Genomic DNA, 18,456 nt, shown 5'->3' with positions numbered 1-18,456 from the left:
AAAGAGTGAAGACCTTGAGACAATACTCTCTGAAGTTCAGCACCAGCTAAGGAAGATATAAGTCAACTGAGCACCTCCTTAAGGTCTGAGAAGTCTCAAACCTCACATGATACGCCATCAGGAGAAAAAGTTAACCTGTTCCAGCTTTCTAATAATGGAATTTTTCCTTTCTTTAAAGAGAGGTTAGCTATTCAACTGAAGTTAATTTGACATTGTTTCGTAATTCAAAAGTGTTTGATAATTATGTGTTCAGTTGCACACTCTGTCAAAGGAGCTACAGAGGGTAATTGGGGTTACAAACTCTAAAGCAGAATTAAAATTCTATTTATGTTTTGGATTACTTCCAGCAAAACATTTGTTTGGCAACTCTAATATGTTGAGAGCACACAATAAACTTGAGGAATGTCACAAATGTATTTATTTTGCTGACAACATGAATATATGGTCTGAAGCTCCAATTTCTTTTTGGAAGTAAGGCAGACTTGGAGATACTCTGCAGGGATATGCATGTTAATTAATATCTTCTACTCAGATATAGTTGGTGTAGTTTGTACATTTATTCTAGTTCAATGACAAGACAACTAAGGGCAAGAAAGGTCAACTCTCGCTCAAATAAGGCACAGGATAAAACAGCAAGCTTTGTATAAGCAACAGATAGAACTTTCTTACTGAATATTTATATATATTAGAGAGAAAAACTATAGGAAAAAAACTAAATTGCATAGAGATCTTCCTCCTAACATATGAGGTACAGTAAGCCTCTCAGACTGGGCTTCCCCCAGTGACTCCATACACACTGCCTGCTACAAAAACTCATCAGGAAATGCTGTAGCACAAGAAAGAAGAAAAGAAAATACAGAAATCTCCATCCTAATATGATGCTGCAAATAATACACAAACCAAATTAAAACCAGTTGATTGAATTATTAGATAAGCAGGTACCAGGGAGATTATAAAAACAGCACCCTGGGATTCAGCATTTATTGTGCCACCTTTCTGTATTTTGCAGCATGAAAAGGCATGTGATAAATACTAGTAGGCAGCCATGAACCTGTGTGAGTATGACTTTGCATGAAATGTTATTTGTCAGTTGCTTTTAACAGAAATAATGGGATATAGGAGTGCTAGCAAATATTTACATGTTTTGGGTGACTTTCACGTAATTTGCTGCTGAATGAAGGTAAAGAGTGCTATGAAATTATCACTTTTTTTCCTCCAGCTTCTGTGACCATTTTCAAAGAATAAAACTACAGCCACAAAATTTAAAGTTATTTCTGCCTATCAAATCACTTTCTGACATTGGATATCTCTGCAGTGGCATGTTCATAATCTGCAAGCAGCTGGTCATGGGCTGGCAGCTGTCTCCATATGCTTGACCAAGTTGTACACTACCATCACTCTTCTGGTTTTCAGAGGTTTAAACTAGAGGGTTTGTAGACATTCCCTTCCCTCTTCCTAAACTTGATTAATATGGGGACAAAGAAAGAGCCTGAATCCACACTAGGCATCAAGGACCTTATCACATACATATAACAAGGACAGAAAAAGTGGTCTCATATCTCTATAGGTAAGACAGGTCCTCCAGCACTCATATGGAAACAGGGAATGGCTCTGAGACTTGCTCAGAGGAGCAGAATCTTCCAGACCCTAATTTTGTTGAGGAGAGACAAGAAAAGGGGTTCATAACATCTCCTGACACAAGAGCTGGGTCTCCTGCCTCCTCTCTATGTGGTCACAGAACACAAAGAAAAATGCGTATTCATGAGAAATCCATGTCCTGCTTCCCTGCACGCTGTCTGATCTCCTTCCCAATGCTCATTCTTCATTTTCTCTCTTTCTCTGCCACAGCAGTCCTGGCCCTTGCCCTCCCCCCACCTTCACTTCACCTTTCCCACAATCACTAGAATGTGAAGGTCACGTTTTGATTTTATGTACTTAGAAAATTCAGTACAGCGTCAGATTCCGAACGGGAAGTGTTTTGGCAGAGGCAGACTGCATTATCCTTATTTTTAAAAACAGTCCCCAAACTAGCTTAGCTTCCTGGATTTGTTCACAGAATATCACTCTCCTATTTGTGATACTTTCCTTCAGTTATTTCTGAAGCATTTCTGAGGACTGCCAGGACTGCTGAGAATACACTGCTATTCAAATACAGCAGATGGCACTGGTGTTAAGTAAGCATTATGGAAATTTACTGTATTCCTAGAAAAATCAACCAAGTAATATCAACTAATAAGTGGCTAAAATATTTCAGTAGCAATGGAGAAAATAATTCAGAGACATGCTCTGACATGGCTTTAGATGTCTCTTCCTCCTAAGGCACAGACCTGGTCATTCAAAGAGGTCCCTCATCTTCCGTAATGTTTCACCTGTATCTTAGGCTGAAATAGAAGCAGCCTCAACATTTTATGACCACAACATTTATCAACGTAACTGAAAAGGTACCTTCTGTTCACAGAAGTTATCCTGAACTGCAGATTATTGTGAGACTGTTCTCAATTTGCTCATGCTGAGCATTTATCACCAGTCTTGTTATTTTGGGGATAAACAAGCTGCAGCTACAAATGGAAGATACATAAATTATGGATGCTCTCAGGAATGGCTGGGCAACATAGCGCAAAGGGTTATGTTAAACCCAGTGGCTCTTCAAGAACATCTTAGAAGTACTCTATTAAAATAGTCTTCTCCTCAGTCCAAGGTTGAATTATTATAAATTCCATGTAGCTTTAGAAGTGAATAGAATATTCTGTCTCCCCCCATCCTTGTGGCAATGCGAACACCTCCATATTACTCCATACCTCCAATACTTCTGCTGTTGATTGAAATTTTATTTCCAAACACCTAATACTTCTTATGACCTTCACTCTGAAAAGAACTTAAAATTCTTCATCGTTATAATTGAAGTGTTTTAAATACACACATAAAAAAGCTTTAAAAAGTTCCTCATGCATCAAACACACATTCAAATACTACATTATTTTTTTTCTTTTTATTTTTATTTCTGCTCTAGTACTGAAAAACCCCCACAGTGGAATACAGCTGTAGTCATCAGACAAATTATGCCCAAATTACTTTTGGATGTAAAATTACTTAGATGGATTTAAAGAACTCATCTAAATACATAAAAGCAAAACATCCAGGGCCAGAAAGCCCGTGGTAACTCCACTGCAGACCTCAAGTTTTTGCAACAAAATAAGATTATAACGGCTGACACGTCAGCAGATGCTTGAATGTAGCAAACCAGCATTACCATTGGACATGTATGTTCAAATTCTAGTCTTCCATCTGGAGTCTGAAAGGCAAGCTATTCTCTTTTCTTCTTAAATTAATTAAAAGCTTGTTATAGCAGTCTTGGCAAGAAATCCTTTCCAGTCTCTTTACATGAAACAGCAGTGGCTGATAGAGACTTCAGAAAGGAGACTCAGCTCTCCAGCAGGCACAACGCAAAGAGCAGCATGCAGGAGGAAAGGTACAGTCTAAATGCCAATGTCTAATCACCTATATTCTTAAGCAGGAAAACAAACACACCCCTCCACCATTTCCAACTCATGTGTATGACATTCACTACTGTAAACAGTACGGAAATAATCCCAGCATTTTCAGCACAGATCTATACCTACTTAGAATTTAAGCCTATCTTTTAATATGCTGTTACTAAAAGAGACTTTATTTCTAGCAAGCCCAGTCTCCTGTTTTGTAAGTTTTATTAAAACATTCATAACTGGAAGGGTTAACAAGTTCAGACAATGTGTCAACAACAGGTAATTCCAAAAAGTTCCATTTTTTTCCCCTATAGATCTACAGAAGATAAACTACACGATCTTTTTTTGATTCACGTTTCATCTGAGTATAGATTTACAGAGGAAGTGGGCTTGTTCCTGACTCAATTCCTGAGGAAGTTTAATAAATTACAATGTTAATAATCTGTTCCTTCTCAACTCTGTTGAAGGCATTACAGAAGTATCTGACAGCAACAGAAAAAAGCCAGCAGGCTATTATGGTATGTGCTACTCAGTACTAAGGCAGAGGGCCAGGCGGCCTTGCTGCCTGCGTGGCACCATGCGGCGGCCCAGTGTTCCCTGGCACATCTACTCCTCAGCAAGACACGCCCAAGGCAGAAATCATCTTCAGCCCCAACAGTTATAACTCTTCTAAGATTTTCATTACCTCATTATGAAGCAGTGCTCCCCTGAACCACATCTGCACAACATGGTGCCACGTTTTCACTGTCAATAGGTGTTCATTTACCAGCACCTAGTCATTCGCATATTCTAAGATTTTTAAAAACACCCATCAGTCTTCATTATCATAGACAGTTTCCCCAGACTGGCTATAGAAGCTATTTAATACAAAGTTCTGAAAGCAATAATTGCTAAATAAAGACCAAGGAATTAACAATATCTAGCTTTAAATTCCCACTTCTTCCACTGTGCTGCTGTGTGCTCCTGTGAAAGGTAGTTTCACTTCTTTGATACCAGCTATATTAGAGAACACTAAATTATTTCATATTCAAAATTGACCATCAGTTGCACCCCTTTCTATTCAGTGTTGATCACAGAATGGCAGCTTAGTAGTCAAACTATTAATTTTTGTAACAAGACTATGTAATTACTGACACTAAAATATACAAATATCTGTACCAGCCTGGTACAGGTTTTCTTGGTATCAGGAAAAGGGAGCATGTAGTAGGGTTTTTTTATATATTCCTTAAGAGGACAGAAGCATACTCCTTGAATATTTTATATCCCAAACAAGTGCACACAAAAGTAACCAGATCAGTTTAAATGAGAGGTTACCAATAGTGCCTCAAAATTCTAGGTTAATAACAGAATGAAAGCCTGAGCTCTGAACCATCTTTAGTTTTGGCAGTACTGTATCTATCACAACCAGTTATTTTCTTTTTGAAGCAGAAAAAAATAATGAAAATTTTAAAAATGTTTATAAACTGTCTGCCACCCAGTTAGTTTTTTTTATCTTAATTAATACCTAATTAAGGTCACTTTTTTTCCTCTTAATTAATACCTAACTAAGGTCACTTCTTTAGTGCTTTTAAAACATTGATTTTCATTTTAAATTGAACATTTTAAAATGTGAAATGAAGTTACATGTCAACTCTTTGATATCCCATACAATAACCCAGGTGCAGCTGTTGCACTGGGGACAGCCCTCTAAGCAACTTTATATGCTTTAGATGAGTCGCTATTTCTGAGCATGACTTTAAATAAATAAATCATTTAAAATAGAACAAAAAGAGACAGCCAAACAGAACAGGCTGATGAAGTGTTCAATAACATAATGTCATATTGATAGATAAGACTGACAAGTCCAAATACAACTCTGAATTTCATCAACAAAGTTGTTCTTCCATGCAAACAGAAATAGCAGAAGGGGAAGAGACAAACAAAGCAGCTGAAATAGGCAGCCAAAAGGAATGTTGCAGAAAGATCTCCAGCTGATGTTGACATGTTAAAATTTACCTAAGTAGCCAGGCTCAAAACCACACAGTTTGCTGTAACTACATGAAAACTTTTAACTGGATCACGTGGTTTGCATTTTTATCACAAGCAACTGAAGTATCAAGCCCTGTAACATGTACCACTGCACTGTGGAGTACATGCCTGCAAGTCCAAAGTTTTCTTCAAGCTTCTGTTGTAGGAAAGACAAAGAATTCCAAAATATTTCATTTCTAGATGAGGGTGGGTGACAGATTCCATCCCAGAGTTATTGAGGCAATATTCTAAGGCCACGGGAAATTTAGGTAATTTGTGGGTTGAATCACAACTTCAACAGCCTGGAGACAACTTAAAAATGAAACAAAAAGGTCCTAGGAAGACAACAGGATAATAGAACACAGTCACACCGAGGCCAAGTCAAGTCTCAAATTTGTACGGATTTAAATAAAATTAATCTTTCTATCATGTCATATTTAATGTGAAAATGATGAACAGATCTTGACTGTAAAGGCATTCATTTTGATGGGGTTTTAAAAAATTCTCCATAAAACTTAATTCCCACTATAATTTTAGCTACTTTTTCATAGGATATTCTCCTGTCCAGGAGGTCCACTCCCCAGCTTGCCCTACCATTCTACCATGTAACAGATGGAAATGTGCTTCCCTGGATAGTTGAGGAACAACAGGATTCCCAATGGGTATTTCTCCTCTCTGGACCGAGAGTTAAAGAAAACAAGCAAGGACCGATTTCACTCTTCCAGCCACAGTCAAAAGCTGGAAAAAACGACATCATAAAAAATCCTCTTAGCTGACACAAATTGTTCATCCCTAATTCAGATATTTTCATGGGGACTAGAGAAGCTCCCTTGGAACGACTAGTTGCCAGAACCCATTCAGCAATGTGTTTTTTTTCCCCCTAATATTTTGCTTTCATAAAAGAATTGCATAGGATGTAAACATTTTGTCAACGACACACAGGACAGGGATATGGAGAAAGCACAATCAGGAAGTCAGTCAAAGGCTATTTAAAATTCATCTATATCTACAACAAATTAATGAGAATGCTCAAAGCTTCTTTCTAAAAACAGAAGACAGTTCACTTCAAAAGTTTCTTGATTTTTTGAGGGCTGGTGGTTTGGTTTTGGTGGTTTTTTTGAGAAGAATATGTTCCACTGTTAGCAGCTGCAACGGTTTTTTCTCCTTCCAGTTGCTGGAATTACAGGCATGCTGTTTGTTCAGAGATAAAGTAAAAAACAATTTAATGCAGACAAAAAAAATATTTTTGACTGCTTCATTTCTCCTTCTGGAGGCTGACTGAACAGACAGCCTCACAATATGATTTCAGTCCTCTGTTAAGGAACAGTTTCTTATTCTGTCTATGGCCATATGCCTTCAGATTTTACTTTCCTTCTATGATGAGGGCAAATTAGATTTTTATTTTAATATGATTTTAATCTACACTCCTTCACAAATTCTCAGAGGTGCCTGTTATGTTAGACTGGTTGCCTCATGAGTCCTAGAAGCAGTTTTTTGAGTATCTATACGTGTTGTCTACACACTGCCTCACGGTTTCTCAAGGCATCTGTATAGAACTTCTTGCTTAAAATCCATTTTTTATCATATCTGGTTTATTTTTGGCTGTTGTAAAAGAGGCTCCTTTAGCTTTCCGTGATTCCCTGCCCCAAATGCTAACACATTTCCCTTTCTCTCCCAGACTTGAGTGTTGCGCACTCTGACATTCTCCTTGGATTTTCACCTTCTTTCCTTCAGATGCGCTGAGATAAACGTTTCCAGATGTAAGATGAATGCAAGTGTTTGAAGAGTTGTTTCTTTTTTTCATTCTATATATTAAATCCATATTAACCATGACTAAAAGACTTGTTCATCATATTTTATCATCAAGGTTAATATAATGAAAAGTGTACGAGCTTCAGATAGGACAAAACTATGCTGCTATCACAATAATCACCACTATGAAATTATGTTCTGTACTTCTTGACAAATGATGTCTTAAAAACGGTAATTTCTGAGTGCAGCTCTGCTCCAAGATCAGAATGAAGTAATAAACTGAACTGACAATGATCAAATCCATACCAGAAGCTCATTCTGAAAATGAACTCACTAACAGTTCAGAAGCAATCAAGGGACTGTGTTCATCTACCACACAACCAAGGAGGACAAAACCCAGAAAAACTAGCTACCTTTCTGCTTTTTCTATTTGCTTACTTAAAATAATCAAGATATTGTGAAAGAAATAGAGCTCAGATATTTCTATGGGAATATGCTGTCACTTCACCATTACTACCTTTTGGATTCACTTAGATACCTGGTGGTATTAACCTACCTTTTTTTCATAACTGAGCACCAATATGCAGAAGAGATGCTCTTAAGGAAAAAAATATTGAATTATGAGTGATGGACAGTATTTGTTTAACAATGAATGCTATCAAGGCACGTGTGGCAAGCCTGAAAATTCACCAGTGAAATACTTCACAATGAAAATTAACAGAATGAACTTCAGTGAACAGCATTTCATAGTCATGAAGCCCTTTGTATTTAATATTCTGAATTATTTTATTTATTTCTATTATTTCATGTTTGTGACCCATTTAAATCACAGAGGCAATCAGTGGCAGGTTCAAAACCAGGTTTAATTCCATGGATGCCCTGACTTCCTGGTGGCAAAAGGAATTACTAGTTCTTGCTATTTTTTTATCATCAACTCATCAAAACAATACACAACACTTTTACTGTCTTTAGGCACTTTGAACCAGAATATTTAGAGAGCTTTCCCTCTATAAAGCGTTCCGGGCTTTTATGACTAGGTATCTTCAAGAAATTAGAATTCTTACCTTTGAAAAAATTATTTAACAAATTAAATTAAGAACAGATGTGTGCATCAGATATTGTTAATTAGATCCCTTAGCAAAGAATGAGGCAATCCACAGTTCTAATTTTAAAACCAAACTAGCATCTCACCGAACATCTTCTCTTCAATATAACCATGGTTTCTACATAATTTAGTCACACGCATTTTGAAATTAAACAGTAAATGACACCAACAAAAAGTAACAAAAAAAGAATAAACATATGTGGAGTGGAGGAAGATCTGTCCGATTCAAGGGGTTTTTACCTCACAAAGTAGTAAGTCAATGATGTGGAAGACCATGCAGAGAGGAAACTTGGCAGTAAAAAGAGTGAGGAACCACTGGGATGCATACATATGAGCTTCCAAACTGAGGTCTGAGAAATGGCTATACAAGTCTGGTAACTGCTCCTAGAGTAAAGGGAAAAATAAATGTTTCAGTATTACTCATTAATGCCAGTTCTTCACCTACACTGCCAGTAAGTACCAGGTTGCTAAACAAAGAAAAACACAAGTGAAATCATGGTTTCTTTTGAACAATGGAAATATGTTTCTTCATAAATTTCAGTGCTCATGGTTACAGTTTTTAGTAAGATATCCACTGTGCGTTCTACCACGATATCAAATAAAGTACTGAGGTTATACTGAGAAATTACCAACTCTTCAACAGTCAAAAGGTAAAGCAGTTGTGAAATGTGCACAATGCACAGTGTATTTTTAAAGTTATTCCTTGCTGTGTCTTACTATAAATGCTTCTGCTGTAAAAACCACTGGATAATAGAACAAGATCATCTTGCAGAGATTGAAAGCAACAAAGCCCACCACTCCATCAAGCAATTTCTCCAACAAAAAGCATATATAAGTAACAGAAAAGAAGCATTGATAATCCTACCATACACTGATGATATAGCCATATTCAGTTAAAGTAAAAATCTTTGTTAACATATGCAAATATTCAGAAGACCATATGCTGAAGTACCAAATTAATTAGTATGCAATTCTGCTCTATCAAGTAGGAATTACACACAATTTGACATCTGATAAAAAATTTCCATTACCAGTTCTCTGTTTTGTTTGGTTTTAATGCATCTCACAGAGGTGTACACATATATCTGATCACCTGTGATAACTGACTGCAGCAGCCAGCTTTCACTATGTGAGCAGAAGTGCAGGTCAAAGCTTAAGGAACTGTTAGTAACTCCTTGTTAGTCAGAAAACTATGTGTAAAACTTGCATCTGTTTATGTTAAATTGCTCTGACCATGAAATAATTCCATCTGAAAAAGAGCAAGGTAGTGAAAACACAGTAAAATCTACAGAATGACCTAACCTTGATTCATATTTCATAACCGTCAGGATGTCCTGATTTGCCTGACCTCTTAACCATCAACATAAATCACAGGAAGTAGGACACTGATGGTGGCAGTCCAGAAGATACTCTGGCCTTAATAGAGACATTCTCTCTAAGCAACATCATGAAACAGGGAGAGAGTAAGCAAACACAGAGGGAAAAGAAGCCCAAACAGATACCTGCTCTGCTCAGATACAAACACTCACAGCAACGTTATGAAAGACAAAAGACATCAGAAATAAATCTGACCCACAATGTTTGGATCCAGATATTAAACTTCCTTGCTTTGGTTCTACCCCATCTCTAAAAGGAGAGGGGGTTTACTGTCCAGTAACTTATGGAACGGAAACATTAAACCCTTCTTCACTCCAGTATTTTCACTTACAAAATCAGAAGAATTTGTTACCCTGGCCCCACCTGCATTAACTTCTCCAGCTGGAAAAATTTGCAATGGAGATCTTCAAAGTTATTTCTGTAGAGGTCCCTCAAGCCATAGTCATACATTATTTTCACAAATACACAGAATGCCTGCTCCTCCGGCATCTGTTTGGAAAAATAAACAAACATCATTTTAAAAACTGAGCTGAGGCTGGAAATGCCTCACACAAATACACAGACTTATGCATGATGAATTCAGAACCAGGGATATATTAAAGTTTTCAGCAAAGCACTCTCTGAATGTAGAATTAAGCAACTAAAATGTCAAGGGGACTATTCTCCTTCATGAGCACCTTGATTTGGCTCTGTAAGACGTTCTTTGAAGAAAATGTGGGATCATATCATATGTTCGTGTAAGTATACACCTCTACAGCAGCACGACTGTCATCAGTGTTCTTTCTGTCAAATGGATATGGGAACAACCAGTACACAACTCTCAGCTACAAAACAACAACTTAAAAGAAAAAAAAAAAGGAAAAAAATTTAAAAAGAATAATAAAAAAAAACAACCAACACACAAAACCCAACTCATCATAGTGATTTCTACTGGGAGAGATTTGGTTAACCGGGAAAAATTCAGGAGCACTGAGGTCTAACCGAGGCTTAGTGGGACAATGCTTATCTGCTTTCATCCAAACCCCATGACATCAAACTCTCTGAAGTCAGGTTTCCCATGGTGAACAAGGAAATTACAAATTTTGCCTCCAGAAGTTACCTGTGAGCTCAGGAGGGTTGATCCCACCTATTAAAATCATTACTTTTTCCAAAGCCCTATCTCCATTATATTTATTTCATTTGGACCAAAATTTCTCATCCAACAGAGTTTTAGAAGGTGCTGCTAAAAGACAAGCCATGTGAGCCACTCTGAAGTTACATTCGTTGGCTTGAGCTCACTGAATGCTGAATTTGTGGGAAGCCTTGTGTCATGAAACCACCCCTGATAAGACATCACCCTCACTGCCACCATGCCTTCAGGTAGCACAAGACAGGCATAAGCATAGTCACTGCAGACTCCAAATTAGGTTTTCAATCACATTAAAAACAACCTCTCTTTTGCAGGCATCAGACTGTCACAAATGAAAACAATTACTGAATACCAAGAATAACAACCCCTGACCTTTTAATATATTCACTCATTCAGCTCTTGCCAACTCCTTATTGAGTACCAGCAATAGATAAACGTTCAGTACTTTCTTCAAAGAGAATTTTAGTCTCTTGGCATTTACCTCCTGGGTTTCATCTTTTATGTTCAGCCTAAGATGATGGCCTGTCTCCAGGGCCAAGGGCACACATTTTCATTTTCAGACATCATAAAGGACAGTAACTAGTTAGCATAAAGAACTGCCAGATCAACTGCTAGACACCTGTCCAGACCAGATTCGCCTAGAACAAGCTCTTACTGAAAGCTCTTCACCATAATTTTATCTAGATGGAATGATCCCCACTGACAGCGGCTAAAAGCTGCAGACAGAGCAAAGGGAAGAAAGTTTTATACTGAACTAAAGGCTCAAATCTGCTCTGTAATAAGGTGAATGCAAATTCCAGTTGTTTTTTTTTTTTTTTTTTCAGCAAGGTAACAATTATTTCTAATCAACTGACAGATGCTCATGCACAAGCACACCTACCTTGCATGCTCAATCAGACACACGTGCATTGACAATCATTCCTCCCCCGAGACAGGGAGTGGGAGCAGAGGTAAGTACTAGGCTAAAGCTGTTCACAGGCAAAGGCCACCGAGTCCTCGCTCTCAGTGGATAGAGGTTCTCCAATATTACCAACCCCAAGAATTCAAAATATTAAATTAAATTTCCGTTTCTTATTTATTTTAAGCAAAACACATTTTTTGGCATTTCCATTCTGATTTTTATCATTTAGTTATTTGCCCCTTGCTATATTTTCTTTGGAATCACAAAAGCAAGAATTTTGCTATTTTTTTTAAATGAAATTTTAGTTTTTCACATAGCAATGACTCCAAAAAGCAAACAAGAAAAAAAACATTCAAATACTGTGAGACTTGCAGTTAAATGGTTAGAGTTGGCAACACTGTCCCCCTGTGATTAGAAGTTATCTGCTCACCTTTGATGGGAATTTCATCAAAGCAGCAAAATCACAAAAATCCAGGATGGAAGTTCAGGCTACCCAACCATCCCTGAAAGATATCTACACTGAAGAGAAAGGATATCCTGTCCCAGAAAAAAAGGGAAAGGAAAGGGTCTAGAAATCCATGCAAAGATAGAAGAGTTAGAGATGGTCTTACAAGCATTCACAGCATACTGATTGGTTGGAGAATTTGAGAAAAAACAAAGAGTGTGAGGACATCCTGGGAAGCTCCCAACTTACATGAGCTCATTGAGACTGCTTCCCTTTCCCCCTTTCTGATTATTTCAGTTTAATATCCTATTATGAAAGCAAATGTTATAAAGGGCATATTAAAATGAGTGCAATTGCTATTTAGCATTCCCTGTGTACAGGGCACTTTCTTCTAACTCCAGAAACGCTAGAAACAGAGGTGATTCTCTCCAGTAATGTCAGCACACAACTCAGTGAGATGAGCTGAAGCATTAATCAAACGCTAAGAATGTGACACCCACTCACTTCTAAACAAGTCTGGTATTGAAAATGGCATTTTCTTCCAGTGGAACTTCAAATTCCTTCTCTAGGCAAGTTAGTTACAAACTAACTGTTAGATAAGCTAATTTGCAGTATATGTGGGATTGCAGTACTCTAATTCAGGTTTATCCTTAAAAAATCTGAAGCTTCTCTGTAACACTGCCACTACGTATCATGCTCCTTAAGTCTTCGAGGAGTCATAGATCTCACTAGGAATCACAGCTTCAATTATTCTGAATTCAAGTTCAGGATGCCTTAAGAAGCATACCTGTAACATATATACCATCAACACCTGACTCAAAACCACAGTCTGCAATGTACTGCAACCATGATTAATCATTTAATTAAAGCCTGACAGAAAAAAAAAAAAAAAAAAAAAAAAAAAAAAAAACAAGCAAGAGGTTGAGTAAGAGTTGTTGTTGGGATTTTGTGAGGTTCATTCAGATATTCTTTATGATAGCCACACTATTTGAATCTGCTGCTTTTCCACTGATACATCAAAGTTAAAGAATCTTGCAAATACAAAAAATTGTGGGTTTATCTACCTATCTATATACATGCATGCACATGTATATATAGGATGCAACAGATCAGAATTGGTACAGGTTTTGGTTACAGACTGAAATGTCAAGGTTCAAATTCAGCTTTCACATAAAAGATATCATAGAGTCCCTAGGAGAAAAAATTTCACTGAAAATTAATGGGACTGCTTGCTCTGGTTAGCTACTCTGAGAATATCTCCCACAGTTAAATTCCCCATAAACACAAAGGGAATTCACCTACATGACAACTAAATTAAACCAAAATACTAATATATAACAAATCAGTTCCATGTTTTGACACCAAAGTACTTGACAATTTAATAGATTTCTCCTAAATAAAGGAAATCTACATTCATAAAGATAGAAGCCATTAGTCACTATTTGCCAAAAAGCAACAGGAGGAGAATGAACACAGACAAATAAACAACAGTAAATTTCTGTCAAATAGCATGTTACAGTACCACTGATTTTAAAGCTGCTTTGGTTTCAGATACCAAAGCTTTCATTTGGCAATTAACTCACATGAAGTAGAAGCACAGCTGCAAGGAAAGACTGTCCCTGGCAATAGCCAATATCTTCATCATAGACAGAGTATGCCTAGAAAAAATAAAAATCAACATAGATTTAAAATGCAGGCAGGCATTAGCAAGTGTGTTACAATCAATGAGCTATTCAGGATATGTAAAATTATGCAGGCTAAAATAGTAAAGGAAGTGAAACTGTAGCCAAACTGCACAGGCTTTCAGGGCACTTGAAAAAACATCTACAGGTCACCCTCATCTTCCACAGACACCATATTTATACAGTTTCATTTTTGAACAGCAAGAGAAGAGTTGGATGCAATTTCCTTTCACCTAAGTGAAAGATAACTCTAAGTAATGGCAGAACCTAAACGATATAACAGATATGATACAAAACCCAGGACAGTTTGCGTTATGGGAAAGTGCTTGTTTGTTTCTGGAAAACCAAGTTCTGACACCATGAACATATAGGACCTGAGGTTGGGTGTTAGAAAACCACCAAGAATGACTCTAGCATGAAAAGTTCATCAGAAACAGTTTATCCACGTCTTTATTATGCTGAAGAATGAACAAGACTCATTTTCCTATGGTATGACTGACACACTACTTTTTCCTTACTCTTAAAAAAAAGCAGAACTAAAATAATCAACCTTTCCTCCCTTACTCTTCCAAGACAAGAAGACAGATACTGTTTTTAAAGAGATGTCAGAGAACGTTAAGAATTTGAGGCAACTTGAGAAAGAATAAGCAGCAGGAGGACTGACATGGGAGAGAACCATCCTGTGAGAATCAGCACGGTACCAAGGTTACAGCCAGGGAAAACAGAAGCAGAGTCAGAGCTATGGGGAGGAACAAGCCACATGGATCAGAAGATCCTCCTTGCCCCCACAACGTCTGCAAGACGGTTTACAGATGAGAGCGTTTCAAAGTGGAGCACTGTGCTTATCTGCTTTTTTTAAGTCTTGAATGAAATCAAGATTGCAGATTGGCTGACTGAAGCACAGGGCGCCTCTCAGGTGTGCCGGGGAACCAAACCCACCTGCGTCTACCATGCAGTGTTTCAAAGGTGGCTGAGCTGCCTCTTCAAAAGGTAACAAGAATGATAATCCAAAAGAGATGTGACTCCTTTCCAGCCAACACTATTAACATAACTGCAAATAATTTCTGCCAGAAATGTTGAAATGGAGGCCAAAACATATTTAAAGTCTTAAAACCATCTTTCCTTTTTCATTCTGATGGGCAAAAACTGAAGAAAGAAATCACAGAATAACAAAATTATAGGGGTTGGAAAGGACCTCTGGAGATCATCTCACCCAACCCCCCTATTAAAGCAGGGTCACCCAGAGCAGGCTGCCCAGGATCACATCCAGGCAGGTTTGGAATCTCTCCAGGGAAGGAGACTCCACAACCTCTCTGGGCAGCCTGCTCCAGGGCTCTGCCACACTCACAGTTTTTCCTTATGTTCAGATGGAATCTCCTGGGTTCCCGTTTGTGCCCATTGCCCCTTGTCCAGTTGCTGGGCACCACTGAAAAGAGTCTGGCCTCATCCTCTTGGCACCACCCTTTGGATATTGACAAGCATTGAGAAGATCCGCTCTCAGTCTTCTCCAGGCTGAAGAACCCCAGGGTTCTCAGCCTTTCCTTGTCACAGAGATGCTCCAGTCCCCTCAGCATCTTCATAACCTCCACTGGACTCTCTCCAGTAGTTCCCTGAATCTCTGGAAGTGGGAAGCCCAGAACTGGACACAGTGCTCCAGATGTGGGGCCTCACTAGAACAGAGCAAAGGGAGAGGAGAACCTTGTTCCCTGTAATGACATCAGAAGAGAAGACTGCTGGAACAAATATACCCTGAGTACTCCCTTAAAGGTCACTGCTCATAAACTCATCCATACATTTCTTAATGCATTTGTAGCTTTGTGAAAAACTGAATTGTGTCTTAACAGTTCTTTGCCACTTGTCTATATTGCTTACTGTTCATTTGTAGTATGGTAGATGGGATTAGTTAGAATCTGAGTGAAAATAATCCAAATCCATTGCTCAGTTTCAGTGGTCAAGCAAATAAAAGATTAATAACACACATTATTGAAAAAAAGGAAAATAACTGATGAACTGCTACAACCTGCTTACTAGTTTAAACCAGTTCTACCCACAAAAATAAAATATAAAAAATAACTCCAGAAGTGTGTAAGAGCAGACACAAAACTTTGAATTGGAAAAAAAAAGGATGCTCTCTTGGAAGAAGTTATTTTAGTTGCTCTTTAGCTACTAAGAACTGAATTAACAGAAATTGCTTCCAACACTGAAATTAATATTGCATATGACTAATTACAACCATCTACTAGTTAACCATCATGTGTCTTTATCTATTTGTTCCCAAAATCTATCAGTTTATGGATGCCTAAATATTTTATTTCTGTACCACTCCTAAAAGATGCATTATTTCTGCTTTTGAAGGGCCAGCTCTACTTAGCAACAGATATGCAGAATCAGAAGCAATAAATGTGACTTGTGATTTCTTCATACTCTGTAGCAACACAAAAAAAAAAAAGGCTGAAAAATTAATAGCAAATTTTCAACATGTGGGCGTTCTCTGTTCTGAGAAGTATTATTAGCACAGTAGCTAATGATTTGCTGAAAATAGCAAAAAATTAATCCAAACAAGTTTTAGAAAAACCGCCAACAAATCAATAGATTGGAACAAAAAAAACGCCTCCAAAACTGACATAGATTAAAAAGTGAAGAAAGTTATCAGAAGTAAAAAGATACTCATTTTCAGACTGTGAAAGAAGTTGAAATTATGGCAAAGCAGAGAAAATGGTGAGGGCGCAAAAAAATCTGCACTCTGCAGGTTAAGTATAAAAATGTGAAGGAAAACCAAGAAATGTTCTCATAATCAACTTCCTAAGAACAGTAAAATTAGTAATAAATCCTTTTCAAACACATCCAGAGCAGAAAGGCAAATAAAGTCTCTACTTGGAAAATATATTATGAAGGCAGAAAATTTGTATTTAAACTCTAGCAGAATATTCAACAGAAACTTTCCTTGTGTCTGTTTTATTACAGAAGAATCACAGAGGTTGTCAGCTGCCTGGAATCAACTCTAAGAGGGGATGTGCTGAAGGATCTGTCTTCAAATGAGTACCAGAAGAGGTGATAAATTAAAAGGAACAAAAATACTAAAAAATTATTATGAACAGACAGTATTTGCCCAAAAAGCTTGGGGGGAGTAAATTGGTAAAACATGAATTGCCTGATTAAATCAAAAGACTAGATGACAAATATTAAATGTTCGTAAAAAGATGTGATTCATAGGACTACAAATTAACAAATGAATAGACTAGTTTTAAAAAATATTTCAAATTAATAGTGGACACAGATGTATATAAAACATGTAAGACAAAAATCCCAATAAAGGATATCATCATTAACAAATCTTTGAAGCAATCAACAACTATGAAAAAAAAATATTAACCGCTTCATCTTCTTGCTTTTTGAAATTAATTTCCACTAGGTTCTTCCCCAAAATCTGATCTTCAGCAGCAGCTGTTATCAGATACTTTGATACTAACTCCAGTTCTGCATGAGAATTAGATCAAACTGAGAAAGAATCTGCTGTTAAGTCAAAGCACCATAATCCTGGCAACTAAAGATTTATGTTTTAATGAAGTCTCTAAAATCTACATGATTTCATTGTATTGGCTCAAAGCAATGAGATTTTTGAAGCTTTATGGATATTACTTTTACAATTACACTTTTCTAGTTTTAAGTAACCTATGGGACTTGATATTGTTGAAATACGATGTAATTAACCAAAATAGCCTCAAAAATAAGGATGCTGCCTTCAGATACCAATGTAATATTGTATTATTAACAAAAGATCTAAGATTAATTATTTAAGATTTATCCTTTTAAGGGACTGAGGAGCATTAACTTTGTCTTTCCACATGAAATACAAAAACAAAGCAAAACCCCAAAGGCCCTATTGCCATTGCAGTCATTCGAGCTTTGCAATTTCAACAGAATGGGATTTTTCCCATGGTAACCTATGACAAAGTTGCAGTCTTTTAAGTTATTATTTTCTTAAGCTCCTGGGGAATCTCCAATCACAATACTTCAGTTAACTGAGATTTGAAATGTTCTGTCTCAAAAATAGGACTTAATGAAGACTCTGACTGGAGGCCCACTTTCATTCATTTTAACTAAATGAAGATCTCGCTCACGGAATTAAAACATCTTTTTAACAGTTATCTGTCTTCTGACAAGAAGAATGCTGTTATTAGTACAACATCACTCGAAAGTGAAGACTTAAGAAGCAATAGTGTTTCTTCATATAAAGTCAATGATAAAGAACTGCCTGCATGTTGGGAAAGTGAATGAAAAATCCAGAGATGGCCAGAAATTATTCTCTAAAATCATTAATAGAGGAAAATCTCCCAGAATCTCCTGCAGACAGAAAAATTCCAAGTATCAATTAAAAGACAAATGGAAAAGTTGCTGATCTGAATTTAAAACCTCAGGTTTTGGATTTCTGCAACTACTGCATGAGTCCCAGCAGTTTTAAAAGAGGAAGAATAAAAAGTACATCTCAAATTCCATCCCGAAATGTTGTTCACCATTTTTCATCCTCATAAGCATGAAAATGACAGCTTATACTTGCTGAATGTTCAAATGGGGC

General features: G+C 37.2%; 1 protein-coding gene across 1 annotated transcript in view; it reads right to left on the bottom strand.

Moving 5' to 3' along the window:
- The window catches only part of LOC103771753 (rab GTPase-activating protein 1-like), a gene marked incomplete at both ends in the record, with an annotated part of 38,445 nt that extends 24,589 nt beyond the window's left edge, over positions 1–13,856 (bottom strand). Inside the window, 3 exons of the mRNA XM_008939065.1 lie at positions 8,587–8,730; positions 10,087–10,212; positions 13,782–13,856. Of these exons, the coding sequence (XP_008937313.1) occupies positions 8,587–8,730; positions 10,087–10,212; positions 13,782–13,856 (345 nt within the window). The remainder of the gene's footprint in view (positions 1–8,586; positions 8,731–10,086; positions 10,213–13,781) is intronic.
- Positions 13,857–18,456: the final 4,600 nt, after the last annotated feature.

This window comes from Merops nubicus, unplaced genomic scaffold (assembly GCF_000691845.1).
Source record: "Merops nubicus isolate BGI_N331 unplaced genomic scaffold, ASM69184v1 scaffold2434, whole genome shotgun sequence".
Classification (NCBI taxonomy): Eukaryota; Metazoa; Chordata; class Aves; order Coraciiformes; family Meropidae; genus Merops; species Merops nubicus.
This window is presented reverse-complemented; position numbering and strand designations above follow the sequence as displayed.